The 20731-nt window shown below is 22.1% G+C and overlaps 3 protein-coding genes across 3 annotated transcripts; 2 read left to right on the top strand and 1 right to left on the bottom strand.

The window, feature by feature from the left end:
• Nucleotides 1-738: 738 nt before the first annotated feature.
• Nucleotides 739-1449, top strand: PVVCY_0201210 (conserved Plasmodium protein, unknown function; the record flags this gene model as incomplete). The annotated part of the gene is made up of 1 exon (XM_008628091.1): nucleotides 739-1449. One exon carries the CDS (start codon nucleotides 739-741, stop codon nucleotides 1447-1449), a length of 711 nt encoding a protein of 236 aa, XP_008626313.1.
• Nucleotides 1450-1837: 388 nt separating this feature from the next.
• On the bottom strand, nucleotides 1838-3601 carry PVVCY_0201200 (actin-like protein, putative; the record flags this gene model as incomplete). Its single annotated transcript, XM_008628092.1, has 2 exons — nucleotides 1838-3408; nucleotides 3538-3601. The coding sequence occupies 2 exons, from the start codon at nucleotides 3599-3601 to the stop codon at nucleotides 1838-1840; spliced, it is 1635 nt and encodes a 544-aa protein (XP_008626314.1).
• Nucleotides 3602-5084: 1483 nt separating this feature from the next.
• PVVCY_0201190 (conserved Plasmodium protein, unknown function) lies at nucleotides 5085-20426 on the top strand (the record flags this gene model as incomplete). The annotated part of the gene is made up of 1 exon (XM_008628093.1): nucleotides 5085-20426. One exon carries the CDS (start codon nucleotides 5085-5087, stop codon nucleotides 20424-20426), a length of 15342 nt encoding a protein of 5113 aa, XP_008626315.1.
• Nucleotides 20427-20731: the final 305 nt, after the last annotated feature.

Raw genomic sequence — 20731 nt, 5'->3', positions numbered from 1 at the left:
TTCCTAGCTCTATATACTTTTTTACACGTGATTATATTAGTCGTATTTCATATGTTTATTTTTTTTCTTATTTCATTTTATAAAACAATAGTTATTTTAATTTTCTTGATCAATTTCTTAGAATGTTTGCATTCAAATTTTTTTTTTTAATTGCCCCCTTCTGTATATAAACAAATTGTATAACATACAAAAAATATTTTTGTATTTTATTGAGCAATACTAAATGATAGTTATTCTTATAGCACATTACATAGCAATTTGCAAAACTGAAAAAAATATTTAAAAAAAAAAAATTGTAAAAATAATATACTATTTATTTTGAGGAGGTTAAGGAAAATATAATAAAAAAAATGGTAATAAACTTCAAAATAGTTAAAAATATCCAAACATTTTAACAATGTTGGGAATTCAAACATTTCAGTTGGAAAAAATAGCGAAGCATATAAACAAGTAGGTAAATATATATATTCATATTTAAGTAATGAACAATAAAACAAACAAAAGTTGAAACAAAATATAAATTACTATTTGAATTGAAGTAAAACATATATAGTCTCTACACTCAAATGTGTGTATACCCATATACCATGTAATTGCTACTATATAACTAATTTGCTACCTTTACCTTTACAAAGGGATAAAAAAAATAAAACAATATATCCCTGAACATATACAAACACAAACATGTATATATAAGCAAAAATGATATACTAACGACATATTTATTTGATTTAAAAAATGGGAAAAGGAGCAGTTCATCCAAATGGATCAAATTTTTGTAGATCCTTAAAATATAATATTGTTGATAAAATGAGGAAATTAGTTGAAACAAATTTATATGATAGACCAAGATGGCTAGAATGGTCTGAAAGAGCCCCACCTATGGAAATATACAACATTAGTTTAAAATCGAAATATAATAATAATAAATATATTGATTTAGTTAAATTTTTATTAAAAAAATATCCACATTTAAGATTTCAAGATTGTTTTGTTGAAGGAAATAATAATGTTAAAGGTTATGATTTTTTTAGGAATGACCATATAATAACACAAATGGCTACTCACCAATTATATTATATTAATAGAGGGTACACAAAAAAAGAAGCATTAGAAAAAGTTGAAAAAATATTCTATAATAGAAGAATGGATCTTGAAAAGCAACAAAAAATAAATATGTGTTTAGCCATTGATCAAAAAATTAAACCTCTTTATACAAATGGATATTCTTATTTATATGAAAAAATGGTAGAAAATGAAAAGGCACATTTGAGTGTTATACTCAAAAAGTTGAGAAGTATGAGGAAAACATTGGAGAATCAAAAAAATTCAAATAATTTTGACAAAAATATTGATAGTACTACCAACAATGACCTTAATGAAAATAACATCCCAGATTCAAATCCTTTTAATAGTGAAAATGTTAATGAAAGTTCAAAAAGTGAATAAACATATCAATGCTCAAAATACACAAATTGTTTTACACATAAACTTGTATGACGGAAAAAAATTAACTAACTACTAAAATTTTGGGAAATTCCATGAATTATATCCCCAAAAAATACAAAAAAATATATCTAATTATACTAAAAAATAAAATGAATAAATGGAAACATATACATGCTTATGCACAGGCAGTAACACAAATATGTATAAAGAGAATTATACTTTGCGATATCGAGTTAATTAGCTTTTTTTATATTTACATATATTCTTGCGAATTAGACTTTTTTCTTAAGGTTAGTATCAAAATATATGATTTATTTTCATATATTAATTTTCAAATTTTAAGATTAACAAATATGAGAAAAAAATAATGATTATAATAAACGAATTTTTATCTTTTAAATGTCATATAGACATCCTCATTTAAATGGTCATATAAAACATTGTTATATATATGCTCATTGTTATAATCAGGTAAATTTTCTAAATTTGAACAAATAGAAGCCCCTAAAAATTGTCTTAAATTAGGAGATGTTTTAGGAAATATAAAATTCATATTATTTTCTAATTTTTCTATATATTTTTTTTTATTTTTCCCGCTATTTTGATTATAGCTATTATTTTTTTGTGTGTGTGTATTTTTTTTTCTTATAATTTGAGAAAATTCTTTTGCAATTTTTGAAACAATCCCTTTAATATTACTACAACCTCCAACTAACAAAATATTTTGAAAAACAGATACTTCAAACGTATTTAATTTATTCAATATACTTGATAATAAAGAATATATATTTTGATCATTCTTTTTATTGAATAATATTTCACAAGCTTTCCATCGAGTTTCTGGTGTTATTATTATTTCACCATTTTCTAGTTTATATAAAATATATTTATCACTAACAAACTTAGTTTCTTCATTTTTTAAATAACAATATTTTATTTTTATAGCTTCAATTTCATCATCTGAAATATTTTCTATAATATTTAAAATTCTTTCAAGGTCATACATTTCTAAATGTTTTCTAAATATATTTTCTGACTCATTTTCATTAATCCAAATTTCGTTATTCATATTGTAGTTATTCACATTTATTTCCTCTTTCTCATTGTCATCATTTTTGTTTTCACATGAAAAGTTTCCAGATTCATAAGCAGGTTCACGGGTTGCCAATTCTTTTATTTCCCCTTTTATGTATTGCTCTTTTAACAGCCTTTTTATTTCTTGATTTATGTAAAACCCTCCATTATATATATACGTGTAATGATGATATAATGGAAGACCATTCATTATTGGCAACAGTCGGCAATTTAAATATCCCAAATCAATTACGAGACATGTATTACAGTTACATAAAAATAATGGTGATACTAAATCATTAATATAAGAAATCGAATAATAATTTAAATTTTCTATTAAACATTTACAAAGAGAATATCTAATTATAGTAGGAATAAACATATTCATAACAACAATAACCTTTTTTGCTTTATTACTTGTTTTAATAATCCTATCAAATATTTGAAAACAAAATTCTTCAAAAAATTTATTCCATAAATTAATATCTTGATTGTACTTATACTCATAGTGGTATAGTTTACTCTCTTTCATTTTTTCCACCCTTTCATTATTTTCACAAGTTTCTAATACTTCATCATATATTTGATCACCATTTTCAAATAGCTTGTTAATACCATAATCACTTGTTTTATCAGTTTCTGAACTATCTTCTTCTTTTATTATATCTTCATTTTTTATTTTACACATTTTTAATCTCGTCTCTTCCTTAGGCACATTATTGTTGTTGCTTTCCATTTTCAAAAGCCCCTTTGCTATTTCATCAAATTGATTTTCATCGTCTACACAATTATGAAAATTCTCGTTATATATAAAAAAATTAGGAGTGTTGAAAACAGATATCGGCTTGTGTAATCCGGAAAACCCTACATAGGTATATTTTCGTCCTGAATAATAAAAATTGTATAAAAATAAACAAATAATATGTTCAAATGAAAAACTATTATATACAAACATAGAAACATAAACATTTATAAAGTATATACATATGCTTATATTTGTTCTTTGTTTTATACCAATTTGTAATATGTAATATTTGTAATCATTTTCGTTATCATATTTTTTGGATTTCATTTCCATATTTTTTCTTTTTCCTTTTTAATATAAATTATCTTTAATATATGCAAACAGTTTCATAAATTTATGTCCACTTTGTTTTCCAAAACTGATGTTACTATATATTTTTTTTACTATATTTTTATTTATTTATTCATCTAATATCATTTCTTCATTATTTTGTTATAATTTTTTTTTGAATTATAAAAGTGTGTATATTGTAAAACATAATATAAAATTTATAGTTGCCTACTTTGATAATTATTAAAATAATAGAATAACAAAATTAACGCCTGAGTCAAATGTATATATAACATTTACACATTGCTACATTTTCATTCAATATTATAAAAGACCATTTTATAAATTTAAAAAAAAAACATCCTTTTTCAATATTAAAATTTTTTTTCCTTTACACTTATATAAGTATTACTTTAAACAAAAGGTCTAATATAAAAAGGCTTCTAAAAAAAAAATTACATAAAACCAAATTAAGAATATTATTATTATTTTATTTTTTTTAGTTTTCTAAATTATGTTTTTTAATCCAGGATAAAAATTATTTCCCCTCCCCTCTTAATTTATGCTCTATTTTTTCCCCTTTTTAAATATTCTAAAAGGTAGCTAGCACATTTCATACCCTTGTCAATTTACGAATTTTTGTTGGATTTCCTTCCTTTTTGTTAAAAAAAAAAAAAAAAAGATATTTTTGGTATTTTATATATTTTTTAATTTATTGATTATTGAGGCATTTTTTTTAATTTACTTATTTTATCTTCTCATAGTATTATGCCAAATCACGAAAAGAAAAACTGATGTATTATTAATCACATTTTTCTTTGTATTTATCATGCATGTAAATTCATATATAGCCATTAACACATAATTCTTACTGATGTATATATAAATTATTTATCCATTTTTATTCATGGATTTTTTTCTTTGACACATCTTATATTATTTTAAGGTAAACACTTACTCATTGTTAAGACAGTATAAGCATTTTCATATATTTCTACCCCCTCCATTTTTAAATTGTGAATATCCCTCGAACATTTCTTATGTATATAAATATACATTTTTTAATATAATCTCAAATGATAGTAATCAAATATACTCTTAAATAATCCTCACTAGGAAAGCACTTCATTAGCACACATATATTATGTATGTATATCTATGCATGCATAAATATCCATACTAGTTCATATATCGAAGAGCATGCCGATCCATTTATACAATTTTTTATACACAATTAGTATGAAGTGCAACTAATAACCTGTTCAAAATGTGATAAAAATAAAAATATAATAAACTAAGTAAACAAAACAAAATAAATAATAAGCAAATGAAACACTACGGTGTGGGGGGTATGTGCGAAGAAAAAAGTATATATATTTTTTTGTGGAAAAAAAAATAACAAAAAGAAATAGCCAGATAAACTAGCGAAAAAATATATACATAACATAGGGAAATTGAACCAGGGACTAGTAAAACCAAGATTAAAATGGTGTATGCAATTATTCTTAAAAATGAAAACATACATAATATTGCACACACAAATGGTGAGAACGAAAACGATAGTAACGTCGCAAATATCGACCAAGCAAATGGTAAACAAACAAATAGGCCAACCTTTTTAAATACAAAGATAAGTACAACATATAAAAATGGGGATAGTAATACAAAGAATGTGAAAAAAAACAATTACTCAATATTAGATTATTTCAATTTGAAGAGACAAAAAAAACAAACAGTTGATAATGATAAAAAATTTAATTTATTCAATAATTTGGATGATGATAAAAATAATCACCTAAAGAAAAATTTTAAGGATAATTTCTTTAATCCACAAATCAAAGAAAGTAGTAATTCGAAACACAGTGATATTTTATTACAATATATTGCATATATATATGAACAGAAAAAACGGGACCAAAAAAATATTAAGGAACATATATTAAAATTATTGATATTATTAAAAAAGAGAGACATATATTTAAAAAAATATTGTAAAAAAGTGTATCTCTCTGAATTAACAAAAAAAAATAATAAAATTAAAAATGGAAAGAAAAGTAATAATATATGTAACACACTAGAAGATATTAATGAAAAATTATATATAAATAATATATATAATAAAAAAATTAAAAATGTGAAATTTTATTCAAATATAATAAATAATACAATATATGAATATAAAGTAACATATTGTAAAGAAAACGAACTAATATGTTTTCATTATTATGATGGATATAAAAAATTTTATAAAATTTCCAATCATACATTTTTTTATTTAACACCTAATGATAAAAGCATTTTTTATGATTGCTCTGATAGTAATAATAGACAAAATGAAGACAACACATGTTTACCTTGTCATAGTCATCCACACATTTATACATTTCAAAAAAATTTTGATAACAAATTTAGGATAGAAATAATTGACACACAAAATAAAAGAAGTAACATAGAATTTTTTATTGATCATAAACCCATTCGGGTGTTTTGCAATAAAGATTATTTATTTTTTGTAAATGTGATAAACAACTTAAAACATGTAAAGTACTTTTCATACTCAGTAGTATATACTAACGAAAGTGCTAGCAATGATAACAATACAAACCACAGCTGTAGTAGCAATAATGATGATATTAAAAGTGACTTTCAAAATAATGTCAATCCAAACAATGGAAAAAAAATAAGAATTGTTTACATATCACCTGTCCATCCAATTTATTCAAATGCTATTATTAATAAAAACAGCTATAAATTTTTTAAAAAATGCAAATATTTTTATGAAAAAGAAAAAATTTTTATGTGGACAGATGAATTAATTAACTTTTCACCTGAACAAGACAGGTTAAATATGATTCCAAATATGAACATTATACACATTAATTCAAATACAAATTTATGTATTGCATTTGAAGAAATTACTGAGACATATTTTTTTTTTCATATTTTATATGATATAAAAAAATATAATGATAAGTATTTGTATAATTATTTTAAAAAGGAAAAATTAAATAAATTTCTTGTTTTTCAACATTTTTTAAGTATAAAAAAAAATAAATTTTTTTGTCAAGGTCAAAAAATTAAGAATATTAATTTTAACACAGAAATATATAAACCACAATTTGTTTTTATCCCAGGAGGTAATAAAAGTATCCACAGTAAAATTAAATTGTGTTTGTATGATAATGTTAATAATTTATTGTTTCTTATACCTATATATCATAAATATGTCAAAGATAAAATTAAAATTATAAAAAATGTATTAAATTTTACCACAATAAACATGTCCCAAGAATTTTCAACATTTAAATATTATCCATATAATATATGTGCATATATAAATAACCAAATTAATACTACTAATTTAAAATGCCGAAATATTCCTATGACTTTGGAAGAAAATATTATTAATGTCTCGACTTCTTCGAAAAGACATTCCTATCTAAGAAATTTGTTAAATACAAAAATGAACATGTTCAAAAATAAAGAAAATATTAAATATGAATATAATAATTTTATAAAAAAAAATCAATTAAATAACCCTTACATTCTTGATATAAACAAATTAAACCATTTCATTATTGTTCTAAATACAGATGGAATGTTATATTTGCTTTCGGATGATGTATATATTTCTACTGTCCATTTATATAAAGGCATACCTAATAATAATGCTACCACCAACATAAATAATAATAAAAATTCCAAATCTTGTGATGATCCTAATTTTCCTGACGAACAAGTATATAACTTACATAACTCAAACCTTTGCAATATAACATTAGACACTATAAATTTTTCACAAAATAATCGAATATGTCTTAATTCTTATAGAGTTCATATTGATATATTACCAAAAAACCAAACATTAAAAATACTTTTAACCTTTTTTTATTATTATATATGCAAAAAAATAAGTCTTGAATTTTTTATCATATGTCTTCATGAATGTAAAAAAAGGGAAGACGACACAAATATTTTTCGTTTTATAAATATTGATATATACTTTTTTGATGATGATCAAAATTTAGATAATATCGATGAATTTTCTCATTATAAAAATGTTGTAGAAAATGAAAATACACAAGTAAACGAAGACATAAATAATGTAAAAAATAGCGACAAAGAAAATGAGCTATCAGAATTAAGCAAATGCAAACTTAACGAAATTAACAGCAATGATAAAAATGTGAAACCCGACGATGCTACTAATGATAAACATAATGATTCATCACACACATTAAATCATAATATGCATATAAATAATAAAATGGATAAGTTTAAAATCTTAAATAATAATTTTTTTGATGTTGAAAATATGGGTCACATAGAGTTTTGTCGATTTATTTATTTGTTTATGTTAATTTGTGTAGAAAACATCGAGACATATCGTAAATTAGAAAAATATTTATATATTAAAAAAAAAAAAAATATAATAGAAACTGAATATAGCCAAATGCACCTCAACTGTTTTTCATTTAGTTCGGAAACAGACACAGATATAGACAAAAATAACAACGAAAAAAATAATATTCACAAAAATAATATTCATAAAAATAACTCAAGCAATTTGGTACTTCAAAAATTGACTAGTAACAATTCTAACAATATTTTCGAAGAAGTAACTAGTCAGTCTACAAGTACCGATGAACATGATAGTAGCTCAACGTGTGCAAGCTTCAATGACACACATAAACAATATACTAAAAAAAATACAGTTAAAAATATTTCAAACAATTTTGAATCATATAATTATTATAATGTCATAAATAATTATATAAAATATGTACATATTAAGTATAAACATATATATAATAATAAATACTTAATACTAACATATATGCATTTATATTATGATGAAATTAATTTATCAGAATATATAAATCAAAATATCAAAGACAATATTATTTTAATAATTCTTATTATATCATATTCACTAAATTTATATAATTTTATGTTTCATTATTTTAACAAATTCAGTGATCTCAAAAAAAAAACATTCAATTCTTTTTATATACACATTTGCAAAAAATATTACAAGCATGAATTAATCAGATCATGCTATTCTGTAGAGGAAAACTGCGAAGGAACGCCACTTTGTGAAATGAAATGTAAATATTTGACAAAAAAAAAAAAAGAAAACTTTTCAGATAAATCCAAACTCGATACCCAACCCAATAATGATCACAATTGTCATAACGAAAATTTACATAATCACGATTCTATCAAAAATACGACAAAAGAAAATATAACTATCGATGAAACCACAATAAACTCAAATGAACAATATGAAAATAATTCAGAATGTGAAACCCAATACACACAAAATAATAGTAATACATTAAACAGAAAAAATGAATATAAAATGCATGACAAATATAAATTTCTAAATAGTTATCTAAAAAAAATATACCTAGAATTAAATGAAATTCCTAACACCTTAAACATAATATATAAAATTGTTCCTAATAAGGAAGGAGACTATAAAGACAATATCAAAAAATCGGCAATGGATTATTTTTTTCTACAAAATATGGAATATCCTTCCAAAAAATTAAAACTAAAATATGAATATTATATAAGAGAAATAGAAAAAATTTTTAATATTATAATAAAGAAAAAAGAAATTAAAAATAATGAAAATTGTTATAAAACAGAAAATGGAAACATAAATAATATCAAAGATTGTTTCAAAAATTTTCAATCATTTAAAAAATCAATACTTTGTAATGAACAAGTTAAATTTTTATATTATTTTTATCCTTTATTTTTCCCATTAAAAAATTTATTAATTATTTCTTATATGAATATATTTTACGGTCATAATTTTAATCAAAGTGTAATTAATGATAGCCTTTTAAGAAATATAATTAAAAACGAATTAGACATTTTGTATATATCTCCTTTTAACCTAAATTTTATGGATAATAACAAAAATTCGATAATACCTACACAAAATTTGATTTCGATTCCAAAAGAACCAACTTTCTCTTCTCATGATAAATGTACACCTCAAAGGGAAACTGTAAAAAAAAAAAATATTAAAAATTTTAGAAAACGAAGCAAAATCAAAAAATATGCTCATTATAAAGAAGCATCTAGTGAAAAAGAAAAATTATCCATTAAAAAAATAACAGATAAAAAAATTCGAAATAATAATAGTGAAAATAAATCCAAAATAGAGGGGAATAGTATTAAAACTAAAGATTCAATGCGACCCATATATTCCGAAATACATTCTGAATATACCTATAATGAAGGGGATCAAAATCATGATATAAATTATTATAAAAAAAAAATAAATTTCTACACATTTAATATAAAATGTTTTGATTCTATAAACATAGTTAACATAGATATTGTAAACATACCACTAAAATGTATATATTATGAAAATTTATATCTTTTGAATAAATATGTGCAACTTTTTTATTCACTTCTTTTTAATACGGATTATTTGTATAAAACAAGAGGTACTTCAAGAATGGAGCTAAAGGATATACCCTTCAATGAAAAAAAATTATTAAATAGTGATCAATCTATAAACGATAAAGCAATATGTATTGACTACAAAAGTGACTCACAATTTTGTATTCAAGAAGCAAAACAAAAAACGGAGCTAGACAATAGGGATCGAAATAGTTACAAGAATATATCGATCCCTTTGGGGAATATAAATTTGTCTTCACCCATGAGCATGCTTAAATTTGCAGGGTGTTACGAAATATTTAATTTCCAAAACGAACTGTTTTATGTTAATATAAAAAGAGAAGACATTTTTTTTAACAAATGCTTCGATTCACCAAATATACAATTAAAAACTAACTTTTTAAAAATTATAGATATATTAGATAGTGGAATTGAAATTAGTAATAGTAACACTAATATGTTTATGTATTATACTGATGCTTATATTGAAAGAAAAAAATTATATATGAAAAAAAAAAGGAATCGAAGAAAGAAAAAAAATAAAGACGATCAAATAAGCGAAGGGGAGAATGACGAAAAAAAAAAATCAAACAAACAAAAAAAAACAGAAAACTCATATAATAATAATAACAACAACAATGATCCTTGTGATAATGAACCATGGAATTATAATCAAAATGAAAATGATGAAAAAAGTAGTGTTTATAAAAAAAATAGAATAATACAAAAGAGCTATTTAAGTGAATATAAAATTTTAAAAGATTGTTGCTTTTTTTTTGATACATTTAAAATGGATAGAAATATATCTTCTTGTTATTTCCCACATAATAAAGACCATGTTTTAGTTTATTTAAATAATTTTCATAACTATTATTTTTCTAAATATTATAAAAAGAGAAAAGTACATTTATTAAAGGGTAGAGATGGAAAAATACAAAATAGACCAGCCAATAATCTGCTTGGAAATGAGGGTTTAGGTGGTGCTAACCAAATTAAAGATGATGGTTCCGATACAAAAAATGACGATTTAATTGATTTGGCAGATATTGGGAATAGTTCAGACAGTTTAGAAAGTGCATATTTACACAAACATAAATATAATAAAAAAAATGTAAATAAATATATTAAACAAATTGTTCAATTAGTTGAATTAAATAAATTAGAAAAAAAAAATATATTAATAGATATAAAAAATGATAAAAGTCTAGATAATACATTAGGCTTAATGCATCTATATTATACATTAGAAAAATTTTATAAAATGAAATATGTAAGTATGCTTAATATTAGTGGGATCAATTTTTTTAATATAGTAAATTCAGTTCATTATAAACCTGATATCAATTTTACTATCAAATATAGTTTATATGTATATTTATTTGATTCAAAAAATCATCAAAGTATCTTAAGTAGTGTATCTATGAATCAAAATGAAACTTTTTCAAATAACATTATTTCATCTCGAGGATATAATAGAGATATATCAGAAGATATTAATTATAATCGAAGTAGTTATAATAGTAGATATAGTTTTAGAAACTCATTCAATGAATCTAGCTACTTATCTAATCGCCGTTTTTCACGGGATCAATTTAATAATTATGTAAACTCAATTGCCAGACGAGATAGTAGCATTGCAATTAACCCCTTCAATAATAATAATATGATTACTGATTCACGAGGATATGCAAACCAACGAGGAAATCATAATAATGAACATGGTCGACCTGAAAATACTTATAACTCAATTTATATGACAAGAAATGCCGATTTCCGAAATAATAATACACATAGAAATTATGATGAATATGATATGAGCAATAACCAGAATAGAAGACTATACACAGATACATTTAATGAGTCTTCAGAAGTTACTATGCTGAATAGAAGAATAAGAGAGTTTAATAGTTATTGGAATTCGGATAGTCCAAATATAAGAGAAAATCAACCACAAGGAAACGATGAGGGTTCTAGAACAGACACAGGAAATGCATTCCCTAATAATCAAATTGATGAACCTCGTGACGATGAAACAGATACTTTACACCCTACCAGACCAAGTCAAAACCTCAATACAAGTCCAAATGACATAAGTCCAAACGGAGAAAATGAATTAGATTATATCCAAAATAGAAATTCAAATCGTATCTCAAATAGACTTTCATATAGAGATTCAAGAAATCGACGTTCATCGAATTTTATACAAAATTTTAATACTAATAATAATAATAATATAAGCGAATATTATATAGATGAAGATATTGGAAGAAATGAAATACAAAGGGAAAGTAGAAATAGTAATTTTTTAGATCGAAATGATATGAACGAGTCAGAATATAACTCTCTATATAGTTATCCACATTTTAGAAACAACTCAGTAAATTTTACACGAGATATTGTGTCCTTTACATTTAATACACCACCTAATATACAACATAGATCTAAATTAGAAAGAATAAAATGTTCCTATAAAAAAAGAAATAAAAAAAGAATTAATAAAATAAAATTAAAAATAAATAGTATATTAAATACGTTAAATGTTCATATGAAAACTGATAAAATGGAAAAAACATTTACTTTAAATAAGTATATTAAAAAATTAAATACATATAAATCGATTTTAAGAAATTTTAATACAGTTACAACAAAAAAATTAAAAAATAAAATGGGAATTTCAACCGGTTCAAGAAGTAGTTTTTTCTTAGATAATACTATTACCACATTAAATAACAATAGTAATAATAATCGTGAACATATTAACGATAGTCAAAACTTTAGTGGCCAAAGAGAAGGTATGACAAATGGTCAAACACAGAATAATGGCAACAGATTAGAGAGTAGTAGATCTTCTTCATCTGTTTCATCTTTTTCAAATATAGAAAGTGAAAATCATAGTCCAAACAATAGAAATAATCGTACAAATAATTATAATACATCTGTTAGAAATCTAAATAATATCAATTTAGATGAACATGATCGAAACATAAATAATACAAGTTATGAAATGAATATTGGGAATACAACCTTTAATGGAAATTATTTAGGACGAGATAAAATACAAAGTCAATCATTTTCACCAATTAATAATTCTCCAATATATAATAATGATAATTCTTCAAATGATGAATATTATTCCAGTAATTTTTTATACACACCTAACAAACCATTAAATGAATATACAGAAAATGACAAAATCAATGATATATCTTTTTATAATGTTCATAGAAGACCTAGTTTAAATATATACTATAATGGAAATTCTAGATTGTCAAATAATATATATAGTAGAAGAAGTAGCTATTATATAAATAATGAAATAGACGAAAGTTCTCCATCCATTCAACAATATGATAGACGAAATAGCTACCTCATAAATAATGATATCAGACGAGATAGCATATTAGCAGAATTAAATATGTACAATAGAGAAAATAATAATGATGATTCATATGAAAGTATAAATTATGGACACCAACATAGAATATCAGGAAATAGTATATTAAGTAGAAGAAATGTATCATTTTATAATGATGAACATTTAAGAAGACAACGAAATAATTTAAATGAAACAATATCTAGCTATACAGATACTATACCAGATGAAAACGATAATTATAGATATTATAATAACAATATTAATAATAATATATACGGAATTAATAATTTAAAATACAAATTAAAAAAAAAACTTGATTATTATGATTTTTCATTTGACAAAGAACAATCTATAAAATATAATAATTTTGTTAATGGGAAAATTAGAAATGAATTAAAATTACACTGCTCTATTTGTCAAACTATATTATATAAAAAATATGATGAAATAGATAAAAAGAAAAATTTAGTTTTATTAAAAATAATAAATAATGAAAATTATTTATATAAATTTTTTAATAAAAATTATAAATATTGTGGTGTATACTATTTAGCTGGTCTAATTTTTGGTTTAGGATTATTACAATTTTTTCAAAATGTTAATGTTTCTTTATTTTTACAATATATATTAAAATTTAAAAATAGAAGTTTATATATTTGTTCTATCTTAGGATTATCTCTTTCTTTAATATCATCACGAAATATAGATCTCACATTTGTTTGTATCAATTTTTTATTTAAAGAATTATATGGCACACAAAAAATTAAATATCAAAATTTACTGATCCGTTGTTTAAACACAAATATGTGTAAAATAGATGTCTATGAAGATCATGATGCCACTAAAGCCACTTTTCAAAACAGGAAAACCAAACAACGAAATGGCTATAAATATGAGAGAGACACAAATCTTTCATCAAATAATATTGACGAACTTCGAAATAATAACTGCAAAAATATGTATATGAATAATTCAGATTGTTTTAATTTCTTATATGCATATGATAATGAATTATCTGATCAAACAACAACAACAGAACATTTTTCTACTGATTCCTCTAATATGTCAAAAAATTTAACTATAAATATTACAAACAATTTTAATAACCAAAATGAACATCAATCCAGTCTACCAAATTTAGAGCAACAAAACTCTCGAATTTCACAACAAAATAGTACAGACTTAAATATACACCCCAATTCTAGTGCTAGCAAATGCATCGAAAATAATGATCAATATAAGGAAGGATCCCAAAATGATAAAAAAAATAATTCCATACAAAACTATATGAAAGACGAATTAAATATATATGATGATGATAATGAACTAAATGAATTTACTAAAAAATATGACAACATAGATGAAATATATTCTCTTCTTAATGTATCAATGCATGAATCAGATTTTTCTGAAATGTCACCAAAAAAAAGGATGGGAGAATCAAACCAATTATACTTTGGAAATGATGATAAAAATTCAAATAATATAAATAGCCGTAATAAAATTATTGATAAAAATATATCTGGGAGCAATCCAAATATTGTTGATTCAAATGGACAGAATAATGGAAACAATAGTAACAATCGTCGAATAGAACAGGAGTATAAATGGAATTTACTTAAAAGATATGAAGAACTAGACAGAATAAAAAAACAAAAAAAAAAAAAAAATACACATTTAGATAATCTTGTTTTTAGTAGTAATATATTATGCTTAGGTTATCTTCATATGAATAGCAAAAATGAAAGTTTAATAAAAACAATTTTTAAACTTTTACAAAAAAGAGATTTAAATAAATTAAATTTGTTATGTATATTTTGGGCAATTGGATGTATAAATTTTAAAAATGGCAACATATTTAATAATTTAATTAGCTCTTTATTTTATTTTATAAATGCAAATATACCATTTAATATACATAAAAATAGTTTTATAAAAAATTATTCACTTAAATATTTAAATCTTGATGGTATATCATATAATTTAATGCATATGATTATATCATCATCTATTTCAGTCTCTTTATGTTTTTACAAAACTAATAATATTCATGCATTTAATATGATTTTTATGCCTATCAAATTTGATCATATATATTATTTTAATAATTATGAAGTTATGGTTAAATCTTTTGCAAGAAATATGATTATCTTTGATTTTGTTGATTTATCTCATGCATATATTTTAGCAAATATTCCAAAATTTTTAAGAATACTTCCAAACGATTTAAATAGAAATAAAAAAAACCAACTACCATATATGCACTTAATTGATGAAAAAGGAAATTTCAAAGATCCCGATCTAGAAAATAAATATTTCGTAAAAAATGGACATTTAAATTTACAACACCTTTTTGTTTCCAATCAAATAAACAATGCAAAAAAATATTTAAATCAAGATGGATATTATTTCGATTTTGATCAAACAAAAGGAAATTTTAACTGTTTTAATGATCAAATAAAACATGATGACAATATTTCAAATATGCACTATTTTTTTCATGGGTATGACTATAATAATTTCTCAGATTGTACACACAATAATATGGATGTAAAAATACAAAACAATGAAGACACCAAAATTAATCGAACTAGTAATGATATTATCAAAGGTGATACTAAAAATTGTCAAAAAAATGATGAAGAAAAATTATTAAATAATCATACATTTATTTATAATTGTGAAATATTACGATATTATATTATTATTGGAGTTTTACAAGTACTTAGCTTGAAATATTTATCAACACATCATGATACACTCAAAAAAATATGCTTTGATTATATTTATTATTTTGAAAACATTAATAAAGATATATATTTAAAAAACAAAATTAAAAAATTATATAAAAAAATTAATTATTTAGTGCAAAAAATTAATCATAATCTTGGTAATGAAAAAAATCAAGACAAAAAACAAAAAAACAAAAAAAAACAAGTCTCCTATAAATCTAATCCAAATACCTATTCAAAAAGCCAAAAAAATAACCATTTAGAAAATAATAATGAAGAACCGATATATTCAGATCATTCTATATTAAATAGCAACAGCAGTGATAATCAATTGTCTAAACAAAATAAAAAAGGAAAAAGAAATGCTCAAAATATAGACAAAACCACTTCATATTTTAATCAATATGATGAAGAAAGAGCTCAAACAAATCCAGACGAAGAAAATCTATCAGATTACAATAACAAGTTTGAAATTGATAACAATTTTTATAATTTTATTGCAGATATAAATTTTAATAATTCATCCTCAAGTAATGATTCGGATAGACTCAAAAAAAGTAAGAATAGAAAAAGATCGGGAAGAAGTTCAAACAGAGATGGAATCGAATATGACAATATGCGCTCTCAATTAAATAGTGGAATATCTCCTAATGATAATAATCCACAATCTAATATATCTCAGACAAAAAATAAAAATAAAAACAGTGCCATTATCAAGGATAACAAAAACAAGGCATCAACCTATTCACACATATATAAATTAATACTAAAATATGTTAAGCAAATTAAAAAAATAAAAAAATATTTGGAAAACTCTTATGAAACGATAAATATGCCCAGTACTGTAATCGACAAAGAAACATATTTAAAAGAATTTTTTAAAACCGAAGAAATCATAAAACAAAAAAAAGAAATAAATGGAGATTATATTTGTGTAATAAAAGAAGATGATGTAAATGATATAATTAATTTAATGTATCAATGTCTATCTTTTACTTTTGTTGGAAGTTGTGATAAAATGTTAAATAAAAAAATTAAAAAAAAAATTAATAATTTAATAAATATTAGAGATAAAAATACAAATAATTTATACTATTATTATTTAGGGTACATAAATTTAGGATCTGGAAAATATATTTTAAAAAAACAAACAAGTTTATCAATATGCACATTAACATTAATATTATTTACCTTTTTTCATATATATGACCTCTCTTCTCGTTTTATAATACACTTAATTGAATTTTTATATGTCTTATTAATGGATAAAAGCTTTCTAAAAATATATGATCTAACATCAAATAAATTTGTTAATTTGCCTATTCAATTAATATATAAAGAAAAAGTCACTACTTATACTATCCATAAAAATACATTCAAGGAAAGCAAAATAAATACTACCCCACAAAAAGCAAAACAACCCATATCTACTACTTTCCAAAATGATGAATACCTTTTGCGAAAAAAATCCTATTCGAATTACAACAAAAAAATAATATCATCTCCTAGTGCTATACCTTTATTGGATATAATAAATTTGTCAATTAAAAATTCTGAATATTACAGTCTAAGTTTTTCATGCCCAACAAAAGAAAAAACCAATGAAAAGGAATCCTATATAAATGATGAAGACAAATTGAAACGTTTTGAAATTGACCATTTAAGTAATATATCATATAACCCTAGTTATTTTGAAAGTTCAAAAAATGAGAATAAAAATCATAATATGATAAAAAAAATTATAAAAAGAGGAATATTATTTGTTAAAAAAAAAGAATGCACAAACGATTTTGTTGATTATAACAATATACCCATATCAAATATGCTTGAAGATGTTTCTGCTAATGTTGAAATAAACCAAATTAATGAAGACTATAAAACTGATAATAATTGTACAAAATCCAAGACCCTTGAATTATATAATATTGCAGATAGTGGTCCCTCTTATAATTACACATCAGATCATCACAAATTTTATCTAAAACCTGAAAATAAACAAAATATTCTTAGAAATCAAATTATGAAATATACAAAAAAACAAATTTATATACTCAAATTTTTAACAGAAATAATCAAATATTATGAAAAAATTCCATTTATTTATTCTGATGAAACATTAATGCAATTTCAATTAAAAAATAGTTACACACACACAAATGCGAGTGAAATATTAATGTTAAAATATTATGTAAATATTGAAGATGATCAAAATAAAGAATTATATCATAACAAACAATTATTAGAACAAAAATATTCGAAACTTTTCTTACATTTTAATGACGAATTTAATAAAATAATTCATAAAATTGACCATATTAATAATGAAGATAAATATGGAAAATATCAAAACTTTTTAAAACTTATATATCAATATATTTATAATTATTACATGAACAGTTCAACAAAATTAGAAACCAATTCTTTGAATGAACAAAATTGTAATAACCAAAAATCTATCAAAGATTATGTTAAAAAGTTTATGAATTTAGAAAATGGTCTCAAAAAAGGAAATGAAACAAGTACGGAAATCATAAATATATCTTACACAGCTAGCCAAAATACTAGCACACCTTTTTTTTCTATAATAAACATAAATAATATGTACAAAAATAAACATTTCAAAAATAATATATATACGATCTATTATAAAAATAAAGAAAAAAATGAACATAATTTAATAAACGATATAAACAAATTATTAATAGATTATTCCATTGGAAAAATAAAAACATTTACAAAATATTTATTACCTAAAGAAGTTTATAATAATAATTTTTTTTTTGTTTTAATCCAAAACTTACATATAGACAAATGTGTAAATTATTTACCTGTCTTGTCAGAAATATATAACTCCTTTTATTTTTTCTATGAATTTTTTTATAAATATTGGGAATCATTTTATTTAGAACAACATGAAAAATTTGCTACACAATTTCGAATATCCACATTTACAAACACACACGAAAGACGTAAAAATTGTATCAATAAAAATAATTTTGAAAAATCTGAAGACCCCATAATATATGACCTTGAATTTTTTAATTATTTTACTAATGTTCAAAAAAATAACAAAAAAAAAGAAAAATATATTTACATAGATGATATATATAATAATAAGGAAGGAGAAAAATACTTGTTACATAAATATACCAACAATCGATACTGCTTACAAGGGAATAATAAAAATGAAATATTTAAAAGAGATGAAAATTGTTTAACACAAAAAAGTATATCAATAACACACAAGCCTATATATATAAAAGATAGAGAAAAAAATTTGAAAAATACATTTTTTAATAAATTGGATTATATACTTAGTTGTAATATTGACTACTTAAAAATTTTGGAAGCACTTTATAAAAATTGTATTACTAAAACTAATTTAATTAAATATTTATTATTTTTAAATAATGATTATTATTTTACATATTTCTTTGAAAATAATATCAAATTGGTTAAAACTATTTTTATACAATATTATCAAAAAGGCTATATAGACAAGCATATCATTTTTAATAATCAAAAAATAAGTGTTACTGTGTCAACAAATTTAATATATTTATATACTACCTATTGCAATTTCCCAACATATTATCAATTTTGGAATACTCTTATTAAGAATAAGGAAAATCATATTTTTATTCCCAGACATAGATATTTATATAACTACAAATATAACAAATATGTACGCTCTCTTATTTTTGAAGTAAATAAATTAATACATACATATGGCCAAACTTGCCAAACAAATAAAATGATACAAAAAGTTCGACCAAACTATAAAAATGCACACACACGACGAAGGAATAAACGATATTACCCCTACAATTGTCAACATATATACACCATTAATAGACGTAATAAACATTTCCTTACTAATAAACAAAAAAAAAGAAAACTAGCATTACCAAATAAACAGTTTTATAAAGCAAATATGTGTAAATTACAAAATTATTTAAAAGAAAAAACAAAAAACAAAAAAATTGATAAAAAAAATGTTCTACTACATAAAACAAAAGGTGACACACATCACTCTATTTATTTACTTAAACAAATAGCATATATTATACAAAATAATGGAAAAAGTAAAACTAATGAACTAAACAAATTATTATTAAATTTACAACTTAATAATTCACCATTTGATATATACAATTTTTTTAAAAAATGGTTAAACAAAAGTGAAAATATATCAAAAATGTTAATTGACACATATAATGTTTCCTTATTTTCCACATATATTAATTTATTTTTTGCTGATATTTTATTTTGTTTTTTTATTGGAAATTTATAAAAAAAATTAACAAAAACAAGAAATATACCACTAACCCCATTTAGTGTTATTCTATTTTTGTTATACCCATTTTTTATTACTTTTTAATTCTCTATATCCTTTAAGAAATATGAAAGTGTGTTAAATAATAAAAATATCATTTCATGATTGTCAATTTTTTTTTATAAACAATTATTATGGCAATTTTTTTTTTGACTCTTTCCCTTTTTTAATGTCCTATTATATACTTAACTTTTTTTAAGACTTAAAATTATTTGTCAATATATTTTATATTAAAACAAAAACATCCCCATATTTATATACAT

Source organism: Plasmodium vinckei, assembly GCF_900681995.1.
Source record: "Plasmodium vinckei vinckei genome assembly, chromosome: PVVCY_02".
Classification (NCBI taxonomy): domain Eukaryota; phylum Apicomplexa; class Aconoidasida; order Haemosporida; family Plasmodiidae; genus Plasmodium; species Plasmodium vinckei.
The sequence above is the reverse complement of the archived record's forward strand: the minus strand, read 5'-3'. Positions and strand labels throughout refer to the sequence as shown.